General features: G+C 42.6%; 1 protein-coding gene across 5 annotated transcripts in view; it reads right to left on the reverse strand.

Annotated features, from left to right (window-relative positions):
- Window positions 1-2,804: 2,804 nt before the first annotated feature.
- The window catches only part of ZFAND6 (zinc finger AN1-type containing 6), a 69,624-nt gene continuing 54,390 nt past the window's right edge, over window positions 2,805-18,038 (reverse strand). For 3 of the 5 annotated variants that reach the window (XM_060755194.2, XM_060755195.2, XM_060755192.2), the window contains exons 5-7: window positions 14,286-14,507; window positions 7,480-7,593; window positions 2,805-4,057 (exon numbers count right to left, since the gene is read on the reverse strand). In XM_060755194.2, the coding sequence (XP_060611177.2) occupies window positions 3,909-4,057; window positions 7,480-7,593; window positions 14,286-14,507 (485 nt within the window). In that variant the 3' untranslated portion in view covers window positions 2,805-3,908. The remainder of the gene's footprint in view (window positions 4,058-7,479; window positions 7,594-14,285; window positions 14,508-18,038) is intronic. The other 2 variants (XM_067471443.1, XM_067471444.1) reach the window with 2 other exon arrangements.

An 18,038-nucleotide genomic window follows, 5' to 3' on the forward strand; every position in this document is an offset into this window, starting at 1 on the left:
TAAATACTTATCTGCGTAAATATCCTGGACAGCAGAATCTGTCTTATCTCCAAAGCTGAGCATAATCAGACTTGGCTAGTGCTTGGATGAGGGAGCACCAAGATTGCATGAAGCCAAAGCAGTTACTATTCTTCCAACTTAAGAACGGAAAATGGAATGTATTGTCGAAGGCTTTCATGGCCGGAATCACTGGGTTGTTGTAGGTTTTTCTGGTCTATATGGCTATGTTATAGAGACAAGGTTCCTTTGTCCCACCTTGGTCATTCCACATATGTATAGACCATTTTTCCTAGTTCCAACAGACCTCACTACCTCTGAGGATGCTTGCCATAGATGCAGGCGAAACGTCAGGAGAGAATGCCTCTAGAACATGGCCATATAGCCCGAAAAAAACCTACAACAACCCGGAAAATGGAATGTTGGTGGGCAGGTGTAGGTTTGAGATAGCCTGTGATTATTCTGCATGTTTCATTCAATGTTCACCTGCTTCACATTTATTTATTTATTTATTTATTTACCTTACTTACCTTACTTATATACTGCTGTTCTCAGCCCGAAGGCGACTCACAGCGGTTCACAACATTAAAATTACATAAATCACACAACAATAAAAACAACATCATTAGCGTCTCCTTATTGTCAAGCATTGTCCAGTTCCATTGTCAGTCACCAGTTCCTATGTCAGTTATCTGTATCCGTTACTCTGTGTTTGTGAACGCTTGCTCAAACAGCCACGTTTTGAGTTGCTTCCGAAACATTAAGAGGGAGGGAGCAGATCTAATCTCTCTGGGGAGGGCGTTCCAGTTGGGGGGTCACCGCTGAGAAGGCCCTGTCTCTCATCCTCGCCAAACGTACCTGGGATGAAGGTGGGGCCGAGAGCAGAGCCTCTCCGGATGATCTCAAGGTCCTAGATGGTTCATAACTGGCTACGTGCTAGCAGACTGAAGGTAAACCCAGCGAAGACGGAGATTCTCTGGCATGGCCGCCCGGCAGGTCTGACTCCTCCATTACCCACCTTCGATGGTGCCGCCCTATCTCCATCGACCACTGTGAAGAGCTTAGGTGTCATCCTGGATTCGCAGCTGACAATGGAAGCTCAGGTGGCTGCTGCCAGCAAACAGGCCTTTTTCCATCTACGACAAGCGAGGCAACTGGCACCCTCCCTATCTGACGAGGCTCTGGCAACGGTCATCCATGCCACGGTCACGTCCAGGCTGGACTATTGCAACGCCCTGTATGTTGGCCTTCCGATGTCTACGACCCGAAAGCTCTGTATTGTTCAGAACGCGGCAGCCAGGTTATTCACAAGAACGCCCATGAAATGCCAAGATACCTATCCGACCGCATCTCGACCTACGAGCCCACCAGGACTTTGAGATCGTCCGGGGAGGCCCTGCTCTCGATCCCGCCTGCCTCAGAGGCACGCCTGGCGGGGACGAGAGATAGGGCCTTCTCGGTGGTGGCTCCTCGGCTGTGGAACACCCTTCCCGTGGACATCAGACTGGCTCCTTTCCTGATGATATTCCGCAGGAAACTAAAGACTTGGCTGTTCAAGAAGGCGTTTGAACAAGAAGTGCAATAATTGGTAATGACGACAGGAATGGAACAACGGAAAATGATACTGGATCGTGGTTTAGACGATGAGACGACGCGGAATGGCTTTTGTAGTATTGATGATGTTTTTTGATGATGATGTTTTGGTTAATGCTGGACTGATTATTTTAGATTGTGTCTTGAATTTTGAACCTTGTTCTTTCTATGTTGTACATCGCTGTGAGTCGCCCGCGGGCTGAGAACAGCGGTATATAAGCAAAGTAAATAAATAAATAAATAAATAAATAATGCCACAGAACACCAGTGCTGCAACATTGACATTGGCTTCCAACTGAGTCCCGTGGCCTGTCTAAGATGCTAGTTCTGACCTTTAAAATTCTTTACGGCCAGGGTCCATCGTACCTTAGGGACCGCCTCTCCTTCTCCCATCACCGGAGGTCGCAACGACCAGCCCAACGCGACTTACTCTATATTCCGGGTCCTAGAGAAGTGCCCTTGGAAAGGACCAGGAGCAGGTGGGCTTTTTCTGTCTCTGCCCCTGCCTTATGGAATTACTTATGGCCGCCCTACATGAGAGCCATGCGTGACTTAGGACCTTTTACTCTCGCACTTAAGACCTGGCTTTTTACTAGAGCATTCGATCTCTGTTAATTTTTAATTTTTGTATGTATGTATTTTATCTTTTATAATTTAGCTGTAAATCGCCTGGAGCATTCTCAGATGGAGGGCGATTAATAAGTAATTAAATGATGATGATGATGATAATGCTAATAATATAATATATTGTATGTGTGTGTGCAGGCCCGTAGCCAGGATTTCGTTTTTTTGGGGGGGGGGGGGGGCTGAATTTTTTTTCAGGGGGGGTTTCGGGGGGGCTGAGTTTCGGGGGGGGGGGGGCTGAGTCTGAGTGAAAGAGGGTCTAGCCTAGCAAACCTTTTGTATCATTACCCCAGTACCCCCATGCATATGGGATATATTGAATATGGTGATCAGATCATGATATGAATAAACGTAACAGTTTAAATAATGCACCAGTAAGGCCTTTTCACGAACCACCATGAGAATTTTGGGGGGGGGGGGCCTGAAGCCCCCCGAGCCCCCCCCCCCCGGCTACATGCCTGTGTGTGTGTGTATCTATATCTATATCTTGTAAGCTGCTCTGAGTCCCCTTCGGGGTGAGAAGGGCAGCATATAAATGTCGTATATAAATAAATAAGACACGCAAAGTAAAACGCGCAACCACCCCGGAGTTTCAATTTTTACAAATTTTATTTTAATCAAAGTTAAAGACGCTGATGAACATAAATACAATACAGTTAAAACTTCGTCATTCTTCATATTGGTGTACATAAAGAACCCAATAACATAACCCCCAAGAAAACCTGCAGTCAGCCACAAAGTGCAGACCACTCTGCAACACAAGCACACACACACACACACACACACACACACTTAGATAGAAAAGAAGGGGAAAAAACTAGAAATTATTTTGGAAAAGAAAGGAAAAACACATCACACAGATTTCAGAATTTCAGCAGTTTCCTTCACTCTCTCTCTCTCTCTCACACACACACTCTCACACTCACTCATTACCAATGATTCATACATAAATAGGTAGTGGGTGCAAACAAGCTATTATGCTAAGGTATGCATAAACTTTGTTAATGGGGAGGAGGAAAAAACAAAACAAAACAAAACAAACCCAAGCAGCCTTAATGATTAAAATACATTCAGTTACTGATCGCTAGTTGTGCCATACGAGGTGTTATCAAAAAAAAAGAGAGGAGGAAATAGTGCTGCAGAGAAAAGGGAAAAGAAAGCTATATACAAAGAAGAAGAAGAAGAAGAAAGGAAAACGGCCCGGTTAAATGCATGCATGTTTAGTACTAGAGGGAAAAAAATAAACCAAAGCACGGATGCCCTTCCGATATATCTCTGTGTCCGTATTATAAAAGCCCTCTGCATTCAACTAAAAGTTAAACTCACTTTAAAAAGGATAATACTTGTATAGCCATGGTATTTCGGTCAGCGGCCCCACAAGGGAAGTGGAGAAGACGCTCGGAAGTGGAGGAGGAGGCCGAGGGGGGGCCGGCTGTGGGGAGGAGCAGGACTGCCTTAAAGGATGTGTTCGGATATGTTCTAAACAAGGGGGGGAGGGGGGAGTCTAGGTTATTTGGATGACATGCATGATTTGGAAAACACGCGCTGGTGTTCCCAGTGACTAAAGGGAAGGATGGAGAAGAATGGAAAGTTTTTGGGGGGCGAGGGGCAGTGGTGGGGAGGTGGGAAGAAGCTCAAGTCAATTTCGTCTGCAGATGGTCAATTTTGTTTAATATTCCAGCAAGAGTAGCAGTTCAAATCTTCTGGATCTTTTCGCCGACAACTACAGGATTCTCTTTTCTGATCTTTTCTGCGGCGTCGGCTTTGTAATTGTAAGAGCAACTGTGGACGTCTGAGTAACGGTGTACGCCGCAATAAACGTTTCCGCACCTGCATTCAAACCCTGCAAAAAGAACGTAAGAACATAAATACCAGGCTTGGTTGATCCAAACAAAAGGTTCAAAACTCGTTTCAGATGTAGGGGGCGCTGGTGGTTCGATTCGGAATCAAATTCCAAATGTTTCCAAAAATTTTTTCGGAACTTTCCGAAATTTCTGAATCGCTTCGTTAATGGCGATTAACATTAGGGAAGTATAGGCAGACATTTCAAGTGTCTGCTTAGGCAACTCACAGCAAAGCAACAAAGAAAAAAAGAACCAGCCCTAGGAGGTTTATGGGGTTTTTCAGAAGGTTTCCCCAATTGGGGAAGTATAGGCACTAGGCAGGAAAGAAAATATGGGATTTCTAGTGTTTTCTTCCACAAGTCACATTTATGTATTTATTTAGAAGTTTTATATACCCGTCTTCTCGACCTCCAGTAATATAAAAACAGCACAGTGCATCATCATTATACATTAAAATATAAAATACAATAAAATACATCATCACATTACACAAGCCAAGTTGTCAAATACAGTCAGAGTTCATCGCCATCCTTTCATGTGGACAATTATTATTATTATTATTATACCTTTATTTGTACCCCGCTAGCATCTCCAAAAGGATTCGATGCGGCTTACAACAGGCCGGAGCCCAATACAATACAACAACACAATACAACACATAGCAAATAAACAGTTGAAGCAGAAAACAATAGCAGTAACAATACAACAGAACATTATTAAAAACTGAGCCGGCCGTAGTAGGGTACAGGATTAAAAGTGCTGAAAGTGTCGGAGGGATATGGGATTAAAAAATATATAGGTGCAGTGTGCGTTGAGGGTGATCTTGACTCTGCTAAAGTGCTTCTGGGCTTGATAGTGGGGTTCCTAATCTGAGAAGGCACGTTGGAACAGCCAGGTTGATTGACAAGGGTGATTGACTCAATCCTCAAATGCCATATTCCAAAGCCAGGTTTTTATTAGCTTTCTAAAGGTCAGGAGGGAAGGAGCAGATCTAATCTCTGGTGGGAGGGAATTCCAAAGCCGAGGGGCCACCACCGAGAAGGCCCTGTCCCTCGTTCGCACCAATTGCGATTGCGAGGGTAGTGGGACCGAGAGCAGGGCTCCTCCGGAAGATCTTAGTAACCTTGATGGTTCATAGGGGAGAATCCATTTGGACAGGTAAACTGGGCCGGAATCGTTTAGGGCTTTATAGGTCAACACCAGCAGTTTGAATTGTGCTCGGAAACTAATTGGCAGCCAGTGGAGCTGGCGTAACAGAGGAGTCATATGCTCTCTGTACCCCGCTCCTGTTAGCAATCTGGCTGCCAATCGTTGGACTAACTGAAGCTTCAGTCTTCAGAGGCAACCCCATGTAGAGAGCGTTGCAGTAGTCTAAACGGGAAGTAACCAGAGCATGGACCATTATGGCCAAGTCAGACTTCCCAAGGTATGGGCGCAGCTGGTGCACAAGTCACAGCAAAGAAACAAAGAAAAAACGAAACAGGCAGGCAGCCAAGCGGGGCTGGCAACAGTTCTTCTCCCTTTTTGCTTGCCCGCCGTGCTCTTCTTCCAACCTCCCTTCTCTCTCTATCTTTGTTTTTTTCCTTTCTCTTTCCCCTTCTCCCTTCCATTCTCGGCTGCGAATGAGCCTCTGAGCCATATGCTCCCCTTTATATACAGCAATGGCGGCCAGTGCCGAAACTTCTCCCCCCCCCCAATACTTCTCCCCTGATTGGCTGTGAGGGGAGGCAAGGAGCCCCCCAGTTTCCCAGCAGGCTAGAGGGCTGAAAAAAATCATTTCCAACTCACTTCCTGAGTCGGAACAAAAATGCCGGAGAAAGCTTCAGAAGAGCAAAAAGACTTCCGAGTTTTTAAAATCCTTCGAAATCGCTTCAAAAAGGTAACTTTAATGAAATTATTACAATTATTACAAGTAATCTGACATGGCTCTACCCATGCCTAAAAAATACCCTGGTTAGCACAGACCTTGCGTTTTGGAGCTGTAGTTCATCTACATCAGTGTTTCTCAATCTGGAGGTAGGGACCCCTGGGGGGGTCGCAGGGGGGTGTCAAAGGGGTTGCCAAAGACCATCAGAAAAAATAGTATTTTGTGTTGGTCCTGGGGGTTCTGTGACCCAATTCTGTGACCCAATTCTATTGTTGGTGGGGTTCAGAATGCTCTTTGATTGTCGGTGAACTATAAATCCCAGCAACTACAACTCCCAAATATCAGGGTCTATTTTCTCGAAACTCCATCAGTGTTCACATTTGGGCATATTGAGTATTCGTGCCAAGTTTGTTCATCATTGTTTGAACCCACATTGCTCTCTGGATGTACGTGAACAACAACTTCCAAACTCAAGATCAATACCCACCAACCCTTCCAGTATTTTCTCTTGGTCATGGGAGTTGTGTGTTCCAAGACTGGTTCAATTCCATCATTGGTGGAGTTCAGAATGCTTTTTGATTGTAGGTCAACTATAAATCCCAGCAATTACAACTCCCAAATGAATCCCCCCAAGGCCCCCAGTATTCAAATTTGGGGGTATAGGATATTTGTACCAAATTTGATGCAGTAAATGAAAACACATCCTGCATATTAGATATTTACATTAGGATCCATTGCAGTAGCAAAATTAGTTATGAAGTAGTATCAAAAATAATTTTATGGTTGGGGGTCACCACAACATAAGAAACTGTATTCAGGGGTCGCGACATGAGGAAGGTTGAGAAACACTGATCTACATCCAGAGAGCACTGTGGACTCAAACAATGATGGATTTGGACCAAACTTGGCACCAATAGTTGATATGCCCAAATGTGAACCCTGGTGGAGTTTTGGGAAAATAGACCATTGGGAGTTGTAGTTGCTGAGATTTATAATTCGCCTACAATCAAAGAGCATTCTGAACCCCACCAACGATAGAATTGGGCCAAACTTATCACTCAGAAACCCCATGCCTTGAAGGGACTTGCTGGCGTGAGCCTCCGTCCAGCCTCACACGCTCTCCCTTGCCCGCACATGCGCACCATGCTGCCATGTGTCGAGCACGCCTGCTCTCCCCTCCCTGCTTGGAATCTCAGAAACAGCCCTCCCCTTGGCTAAAAGACTGGCCAATCACAGCGGAGGAGGGATTTTGGTGGGAGGATTCACTGTCTGTTTCCAAAAAGAGGTGATTTGAATGCAATATTCCTGCTTCTTGGCAGAATGGGGTTGGACTGGATGGCCCATGAGGTCTCTTCCAACTCTTTGATTCTAGGATTCTATGATTCTAGAAAGAGAAGGATGGCTGTTAGGAATTATGGGAGTTGAAGTCCAAAATACCTGGAGGACCAAAGTTTGCCCATGCCTGGGTTACAGACACATAGCCTTTCAGCTGAAGAAGCAGATCTAATACTCAATGCATAACTTAAGCTTTCAACGATTGCAACGGAAGCTTACCAGTAAGACCAACTTTCTTCCGGCACATGAAGCAGCGAGTTTTTTTCTGTTTTGGTTTGTCAAGGGACTTGTCCTGTTCTTCAGAGGAAGGTTCTGCATTCTCTGATGCTGAAGCTGGGAAGTGGGCAAAAGGAGAGAGACAAAACAGGAGAGGAGTTGAATACAACAAAGCTTGCTTGGCACACTGAAGAGCCTTTGCACTTGGAAGTTAAATGTTGCTCTAAAAATCATAAATATGGCCAAAAGTTGAACTAGATTTTCCCATCAATAACATAACAGTAGGATCACGTGGTCTCTTTGCTCTTGTTCCTCTGTGTATTAGTCTTTGCCTTATAGATGAGGTGAAGGAGTGGGTGTTGCACCCCCAAAACATCTGAATGATGTACAACCATAACAACTGGGAAATACCAACAATCGTGCACCAAAACATCCAGAGTATACCACTATCTTGCTGTTCGTCCTGCTGATTATGTACTGCATTAAATACAATTGAGATTGAAGATGAAGATACCAAAGGAAGTAGAATTTGCTTAGAAAGCAACATGTTGACAATATTTTGTAACATATAACAAAATAACAATAGTGAAATAGTCCTGGGCAATGTATCTAGATGTGCAGAAAAATGTGGCCCATCTCAAAATTGCCCATGTGAATAACTGGGGAAAACAGTTTCTCATAATATGTTTTGTATTTGCACTTTATAATATTCTGAAATTGTGTCATTTTATATTTTATTGTATTTTTTGATTAAGTATGACAGATTTTTAGCTACAGCCAAATTTTGGTAAAAGAATAATAATAACAATATTGGAAATTGGGTTGCTGAAAAATTCTCTCCTGACGTTTTGCCAGTTCAATGCCAATTTCTTACCAAGAGGCAGCAGAATATTATTATTATTATTATTATTATTATTATTATTATTATTAGAAACACAACAAGATGAGTTCACAGCAAACGCTCTGCTGACTGTTGAATTGGATCACACATCGGATTGTGTGATGTATCGGCAAATAATGCGTGCAGATGCCAGTAAGGTGGCCTTTTGCACTGGGCAGATGGTAATTTTGTCAGCGTCGATTGTGTTTAAGTGCAGGCCAAGGTCTTTAGGCACTGCACCCAGTGTGCCAATCACCACTGGGACCACCTTGACTGGTTTGTGTCAGAGTCTATACAGTTCAATTTTTAAGTCCTCATATTGTGTCAGCTTTTCCATTATTATTATTATTATTATTATTATTATTATTATTATTATTTACTTTGGGTTGCTGTGAGTTTTCCAGGCTGTATGGCCATGTTCCAGAAGCATTCTCTCCTGACACTTCGCTTCCATCTATGGCAGGCATCCTCAGAGGTTGTGAGTTCTATTGGAAACTAGGCAAGTGGAGTTTATGTATCTGTGGAATAATGTCCAGGGTGGGAGAAAGAACTCTTCTCTGTTGGAAGCAGGTGTGAATGTTTCAATTGGCCACCTTGATTAGCATTTTATGGCCTAGCAGTTTTCAAGGTGTGGCTTCTTACTGACTGGGGGAATCCTTTGCTGAGAGGTGATTGGCTGTCCCTGATTGTTTCTTGTCTGGAGTTCCCCTGCTTTTGAATGTTGTTCTTTATTTACTGTTATAATTTTAAAGTTTTTTTTAATATTGGTAGCCAGATTTTGTTCATTATCATGCTAATCAAGGTGGCTAATTGAAACATCCACACCTACCTCCAACAGACAAGCGTTCTTTCTCCCACCCTGGGAATCATTCCACAGATATATAAACCCAATTTTCCTGGTTTCGAACAGACCTCACAACCTCTGAGGATGCCTGTCATAGATGTGTGCAAAATGTCAGGAGAGAATGCTTCTGGAACATGGCCATACAGCCCAAAAAACCCACAAGAACCCAGTGATTCCAGCCATGAAAGCCTTCGACAATATTGGAAATTGTCTTGTAGCAGTGAAATTTGAAATTGGAGACTACAAGTGTGGCTGTGACCACTCTTCCTGGCTTGTAGCTTTGATGGAAGAAGGGAGACAGTGCCTTCTAATGGAGATATAGACAATTATTTGAAATGCAATTTTAAGTATTATTGCCCAAACACCCATTTAGCCGCTTAGTGACAATTAATTCCATCTCCGCGTTGTGAACAACTGAACAAGAATGAAATACCTTCATGTGTAATTCCTGCACTAAGAACCTTTAATGGATATTGCAACTATTTATTTTTGCACAATTCATTATCTCTGCTTTGTTCAGCTCAGCACCAAGAGAAGTAAAAACGCATTCTCTTATCACCAATAATAACAACAACAATTTTATTACCTGACTCTCCTTACAGCTCGAGGTACATTATTATCTAAATATTCCTAGAATCATAGAATCAAAGAGTTGGAAGAGACCTCCTGGGCCATCCAGTCCAACCCCATTCTGCCAAGAAGCAGGAATATTGCATTCAAAGCACCCCTGACAGATGGCCATCCAGCCTCTGTTTAAAAGCTTCCAAAGAAGCAGCCTCCACCACACTCTGGGGCAGTGAGTTCCACTGCTGAACGGCTCTCACAGTCAGGAAGTTCTTCCTCATGTTCAGATGGAATCTCCTCTCTTGTAGTTTGAAGCCATTGTTCCATTGCGTCCTAGTCTCCAAGGAAGCAGAAAACAAGCTTGCTCCCTCCTCCTCCCTGTGGCTTCCTCTCACATATTTATACATGGCTATCATATCTCCTCTCAGCCTTCTCTTCTTCAGGCTAAAGATGCCCAGTGCCCTAAGCCGCTCCTCATAGGGCTTGTTCTCCAGACCCTTGATCATTTTAGTCGCTCTCCTCTGGACACATTCCAGCTTGTCAATATCTCTCTTGAATTGTGGTGCACAGAATTGGACACAATATTCCAGATGTGGTCTAACCTCCCCTTTCCAGCACTTCTGATACTTTACCAGATACAGATCTCTCATTCTTTAAACACTAGCTTATGGAAACTGAAAGCTGAGATGTGAAAAGAGATGGCTTTTGCATCAAACGCCACGTGCTCTCCTTTTCCTCCTGGAAAATCGTGATTTTAGGATACTAAACCGTGCTTAGGAGCAATGTGTCCACATACTTCTTCCTTGCTATTTCTTTTATTAAAGCCAGCTTCAGGACTCAATGTCCACCTTCAAATCTTGGAATTATGTCCAAGCACCTGACATACAGGACACACAACCAAACCACTCCTAACAGATGGCCATCCAATCTCCAGTGAAAAACTTTGTCACACTTCAACGCTTATGTGGCTCAGGGGGCAAAGGAAAGGGCCGGAGGGTGTTAGGAATGGTGGGAGTTGAAGTCCAAAACACCTGGAGGGAGGGCCCAAGTTTGCCCATGCCTGTTATATAGGTATAATATATACTAATAATAATATGTTATAATAAATTATACATTTTATATTACATTAAATATTACTAATAATATTACAATATAATGGTATAGTACAATGTAATAAGATATACTACTGATATTGTACTATGCTAATAATATAAGATGTTATATAGGTATAATATATACTAATACTAATATGATATTATTATTATATCTTTTATATTACATGTAATATTACTAATAATATATAATACTGATATTTAGGGAAAAAATTGCCTCCAGAACATGGCCATATAGCCCGGAAAAACCTACAACAACCCAATACTGATATTGTACTATGGTAATAATATAATATGTTATATAGGTATAATATATACTAATACTAATAATAATATATTATAATTATATCTTTTATATTACATGTAATATTACTAATAATATTACAATATAATGGTATAGTACAATATAATAAATATATATTACTGATACTGTACTATGGTAATAATATAATATGTTATATAGGTATAATACATACTAATACTACTACTAATATGATATTATAATTATATATTTTATATTACATGTAATATTACTTATTATATGTAATACTCATATTGTATTATGCTAATAATTCAATATGTTATATAGGTATAATATATACAATACTAATAATAATATGATATTATAATTATATATTTTATATTACATGTAATATTACTAATAATAGTACAATATAATAATATATAATACTGATATTGTACTATGCTAATAATATGGTATGTTATATAAGTATAATATATACTAATACTACTAATATGATATTATAATTATATATTTTATATTACATGTAATATTACTATTAATATTACAATATAATGGTATAGTACAATATAATAATATATAATACTGATATTGTACTATGCTAATAATATGATATGTTATATAAGTATAATATATACTAATACTAATAATATGATATTATAATTATATATTTTATATTACATGTAATATTACTAATAATATATACTACTGATATTGTACTATGCTAATAATATAAGATGTTACATAGGTATAATATATACTACTAATATTATGATATTATAATTATATATTCTATATTATATGTATATATAAGCATCTCACACAAGATAAGGTAACTTCTAATGCTTTTCCTTGACACAAGACAGATTACTTCTGAGAAAGAAGAGGCTGGAAGAACTGTGAGACGTGACGTGATGCGACATCTTGGAAGATCCCTAATCCATCTAAAACACAGACATGTGCCTTTCACCTTAAGAACAGACAAGCATCCCGAGCTTTGAAGATCACCTGGGAAGGAAGGAATCCCACTGGAGCATTGCAGCGCACCCAAATACCTGGGAGGAGTCACTGTGGACCGTGCTCTGACCTACAAGAAGCACTGACTGAACATCAAACAAAAAGTGGGTTCTAGAAACAATACCATACGAAAGCTGACTGGCACAACCTGGGGATCACAACCAGATACAGTGAAGACATCTGCCCTTGCGCTATGCTACTCTGCTGCTGAGTACGCATGCCAGTGTGGAACACATCTCACCACACTAAAACAGTGGATGTGGCTCTTAATGAGACATGCCGCATTATCATGGTGTGTCTGCGCCTTACACCACTGGAGAAATTACACTCCTTAGCCGGTATTGCACCACCTGACATCCGCCGGGAAGTTGCAGCCAATAGTGAAAGGACCAAGGCAGCGACATCTCCAGCTCATCCCTTGTTTGGGTATCAGCCAGCACGTCAACGACTTAAATCAAGAAATAGTTTTCTTAGATCTGCAGAGACACTCGTTGGAACACCTCAGCAAGCGAGAGTCCAAAAGTGGCAGGCTCAAACCCAGAACCTCAATTAATGGCTGATACCCAATGAGAGACTCCCCCCTGGGCACACAGAAGACTGGGCGATTTGGAAGGCGCTGAACAGACTGCGCTCTGGCACCACGAGATGCAGAGCCAACCTTCGGAAATGGGGCCACAAAGTGGAATCCACGACATGCGAGTGTGGAGAAGAGCAAACCACTGACCGCCTGCTGCAATGCACCCTGAGCCCTGCCACATGCACAAGGGAGGACCTTCTTGCGGCAACACCAGAGGCACTCCAAGGGGCCAGAGACTGGTCAAAGGACATTTAATCAACTACCAAGCTTGCAAACTTCGTGTTTGTTTGTTTTGTTCTGTTAGAAATGGAATACAATGATATGGTTGCAGATGACATGATAAATAAAATCTTGGAAGAGTTACCTTTTGGACTACAGGTCTCAGAATGTGGTGGATGAGGGCTTCTAAGACCCGTATCCCCAAAAAGCAAAACCTTAAAAGTTCTGGGTACGAAGAACTGGCATTTCCCCAAAAGTTAGTTGAAAAGAAAAGCAGGTTCACAAGCTTTTGGACAGACATTTGGGGTAGCCAGAAAATATCTTTCCTATTATTCCACAGTACAGGGAAAATTGTGCTGGAATGTACTGGTGACGAAACGGATAAGGAAAAGACAGAAGAAAATGAATATTTGGAAAGCAAGGACAGAACAAGATAGTGGTCATGAGATTTGCTATTTTGGAAAAGCATGAAGTTCAGAGATCTGAGGCTGCAAAGGAAAGGCATGCATACAACTTTAATAAGTGGGTTGCTGCGGGTTTTCCTGGCCAAGTTCAAGAAGCATTCTCTCCTGATGTTTCACCCACATCTATGGCAGGCATCCTCAGAGGTTGTGAGGTTTGTTGGAAACAAGACAAGCCCAAAAAACTTACAGCAACCCAGTGATTCCGGCCATGAAGGCCTTCGACTATACCCATGATGGCGAACCTATGACACGTGTGTCAGCAGTGACACGCGTAGCCATTTTCGATGACACACAGCCGCATGTGGCTGCATACAGGGAAGATGGGGCCGCATCCCAAGAAGGACATTTCATCCTCGGCTCCTACACCAGCATTTTTCTATAATGCCGAGTAATATGGCATTATAGAAAAAGCAGGTAAGTTAAATAATTAGTTTTTGGTTCATTAAATACAGTTATATAATACAATAATATATTTTTTGTTATTAAACTATAAATATCATGAAATTATGGGTTTTTTCTCGAAGTGACACCCCACTCGAGTTATGCTCGGCTTTTTGGCGAGTATTGACACACTACGCTCAAAAGGTTGCCCATCATTGGACTATACATAGGAAGAATTATTTGAGTCTACAGACAATGCAGTCGCTGTTGCCTGTTTTTGGTCAAAAAATTATTTAGCTATTTTTATCAGTTTTAATAGTAATTTATGGCTATATAATAAATAAAAGTGCTAATGGGGGCTCCCCTGCCTCATTCAACATAATGGTTTTTGTTCCAAGGCATGCTCCAGCCCCTCTCACAGCACATGCATGTGCCCCAAAGTCGGGAACCGCTGTAACAAAACGACCATGAAGAATGAAACACACTTACCTACTGTGTTTAGCGTGATATCTGTGTCACACCGCTTCGTTTTCACTCTCGAGCTCTCATCCGGGAAATCGGGATCATCTATATTATTTTCTATGCTTGCGTCATAATCGCATTCTGTTTCTGAGCCCCTGGTAGTGTCAGGTAAATCTGAGTTATCCATCGACAATTCCTCTCCGGTACTGTCTATTGAAATTGTCTCGGCAAGGTCCACTGATGTTGATTCTATTTGTTCAATGGGATATGTATTTTAGGGACGGGTTACTCCGTTTGCTTTCGCTCTCTAAGCAAACATGTCGTGTACTAATGTTTTAAAGCTGTTTGCATGTTGTTATTGTTAAACATTTACCCCCCCCCCCACCCCAATAATTGCCATTTCATGACTCCAACAATGCGAAGGTGATCCACTCTGTAAACACATCACGCACATGGATGTATTACTAAGTGAAGAAGGGCTGGGTTGTTGTGAGTTTTCCAGGCTGTATGGCCAAGTTCAAGAAGCATTCTCTCCTGACGTTTTGCCCACATCTCAGGGGTTGTGAGGTTTGTTGGAAACCAGGCCAGTGGGGTTTATATATCTGTGGAATAATGTCCAGGGTGGGAGGAAGAACTCTTGTTTGTTCGAGGCAAGTGTGAATGCTGCAATTGGCCAGCTTGATTAGCACTGAGTAGCCTTGCAGCTTCAAAGCCTGGCTACTTCCTGGGGGAATCCTTTGTTAGGAGATGTTAGCTGGCCCTGATTATTTCCTGTCTGGAATTCCCCTGTTTATTTACAGTCCCCTGATCAGGACAGTAAATCAAGAGCAACACTCAAAAACAATCAGGTCCAGCTAACACCTCCCAACAAAGGATTCTCCCCAGGCAGGAAGCAGCTTTAAAATCTGACTGCTTCCTGCCTGGGGGAATCCTTTGTTGGGAGGTGATTGGCTGGCCCTGATTGTTTCTTGCCTGGAGGTTATAATATATGACAGCCCACATATTCCTTTGCTGAATCAGTGCGCATGTGGTGCATTCCAGACAGACTGAAAAGTCAGGAGAGAATGCTAGATGGCCATCTCTCAGTGGTGCTTTGAATGTGATTTTCCTGCTTCTTGGCAGGGGTTGGATTGGATGGCCCAGAAGGTCTCCAAGATTCTAAGAAGCAGCCAGACTTTGAAGCTGCAAGGTCTTTCAATGATAAGGTGGCCAATTGCAAGAGGCGGTGGATGCAGGCGAAACGTCAGGAGGGAATGCTTTTGGAACATAGCCAGACAGCGTGGAAAACTCACAACAACATAGTGATTCCGGCCATGAAAGCCTTCGACAATACATTGAAGAAGGATTGTTTACATTTTGACCTGCTCTATTAGAATTAGCAAAAGAGAACAGGAAAAGTGTTAGGAAGATAGAAGAAAAGAAGGGTTGGGATACAGATCGGGGTGTTGCTTGTGTTACTCCAAAGCTCCCCTATCTCCATCCTGCCCCCCCCCCCTTTATGTCTAGCTCAACTATTGTGCTGCCAAAGCGGACGGGGAATTAGGAGGAGAATTCTTCTAGCACAGAGGAAATTGCAACTGAATGAACACTGGAAAGGGGAGAATATTAGAAACACAATTCAATATAGAAGAACGACAAGGTAGAAATAGACAAGAATGACACGACAGGAAGCATTTTTTTGGACAAAGCATTGCTTTCAAGCAGAACTGGGAAAAAGTTCTCCCTCCCAGTATCCTCTAGCCCAGTGTTTCTCAACCTGGGGGTCGGGACCCCTGGAGGGGTCGCGAGGGGGTATCAGAGGGGTCACCAAAGACCACCAGAGAATACAGTATTTTCTGTTGGTCATGGAGGTTCTGTGTGGGATGTTTGGCCCAACTATCGTTGGTAGGGTTCAGAATGCTCTTTGATTGTAGGTGAACTGTAAATCCCAGCAACTACAACTCCCAAATGTCAAGGTCTATTTTCCCCAAACTCCACTAGGGTTTATGTTTGGGCATATTGACAATTCGTGCCAAATTTGGTCCAGATCCAACATTGTTTGAGTCCACAGTGCTCTCTGGATGTAGGTGAACTACAACTCCCAAACTCAAGGTCAATGCCCACCAAACCCTTTCAATATTTTCTGTTGGTCATGAGAGTTCCGTGTGCCGAGTTTGGTTCAATTCCATCATTGGTGGAGTTCAGAATGCTCTTTGATTGTAGGTGAATTATAAATCCCAGCACATACAACTTCCAAATGTCAAGGTCTATTTTCCTCAAACCCCAACCAGGGTTCACATTTGGGCATATTGAGTATTCATGCCAAGTTTGGTCCAGATCCGTGTGGGAAATTTGGCCCAATTCTATCATTGGTGGAGTTTAGAATGCTCTTTGATTGTAGGTGAACTATAAATCCCTGCAACTACAACTCCCAAATGACAAAATCAATCCCCCCCCCCAACTTCACAAGTATTCAAATTTGGACAATCTTGCATTTGTGCCAAATTTGGTCCAGCGAATAATAATACATCTTGCATATCGGATATTTACATTACAATTCGTAACAGTAGCAAAATTACGGTTATGAAATAGTAACAAAAATAATTTTATGTTTGGGGGGTCGCCACAACATGAGGAACAGTATTAAGGGGTCGCGGCATTAGGAAGGTTGAGAAACTCTGCTCTAGATGTTCAAGACTGCAAACCCTGCCAGCTCAGGATGAAGGGGGTTTAGAGCTACGACCCAACAACATCTGGAGAATTGCACATTGCCTACACAACATTTGCCATTTCCAGGGAACATAGCAATTCAGAGATTGCCCTTTGTTATTGTCAGGTGTTAGTTCTTAAACAAGTAACCCACATCTAATTTTCAACTTGCAATCCAACCTGAGCATACCTGAGTACATCTACAATAGCATACCTGAGGAAAAGCTGATATATACCTCTAACTACTGTATATTCCGGCATATAAGACAACTAGGCATATAAGACAACCCCCAACTTTTCCAGTTAAAATATAGAGTTTGGGATATATTTGCCGGCTAAGTAAATCGGCCAAGCATGGTCTGATTGATTGGTTTATGTTAATCATCAATATATCGTTGGAGCAAGGAATTTTTCCATCAGGCTTAATACAGGTTGTGGTCAGACCACTCCTGAAAAAGACTTCCCTTGACTCCACGGTCTTGAATAACTATAGACCAATCTCAAACCTCCCTTTTCTGGGCAAGGTGTTGGAGCGGGTGGTCGCTGCTCAGCTCCAGGGCTTCCTGGATGACATCAATTATCTGGACCAGTCACAGTCTGGCTTCAGGCCTGGCCACGGCACCGAGACAGCTTTGGTCGCCTTGGTGGATGATCTCCGCAGGAAGCTGGACAGGGAGAGTGTGACCCTGTTGGCTCTCTTGGACATCTCAGCGGCTTTCGATACCATCGATCATGGTATCCTTCTGGGACAACTTTCCAGGATGGGCCTTGGAGGCACGGCTCTGTCGTGACTCCAGTCCTTCCTGGAGGGACGAACCCAGATGGTGAAGCTGGGAGATGCCTGCTCAGACCCCTGGCCTTTGACCTGTGGGGTCCTGCAAGGCTCCATTCTGTCTCCCATGCTTTTTAACATCTACATGAAACCGCTGGGAGAGGTCATCCGGAGCTGGGTACCACCTCTATGCAGATGACACACAACTCTACTACTCTTTTCCACCTAATTCCAAGGAAGCTCCTCGAGTGTTGGATGAGTGCCTGACCGCTGTGGCTGTCTGGATGAGGAGGAACAAGCTGAGGATTAATCCCGACAAG

This window comes from Anolis sagrei, chromosome 9, assembly GCF_037176765.1.
Source record: "Anolis sagrei isolate rAnoSag1 chromosome 9, rAnoSag1.mat, whole genome shotgun sequence".
NCBI classification, from domain to species: domain Eukaryota; kingdom Metazoa; phylum Chordata; class Lepidosauria; order Squamata; family Dactyloidae; genus Anolis; species Anolis sagrei.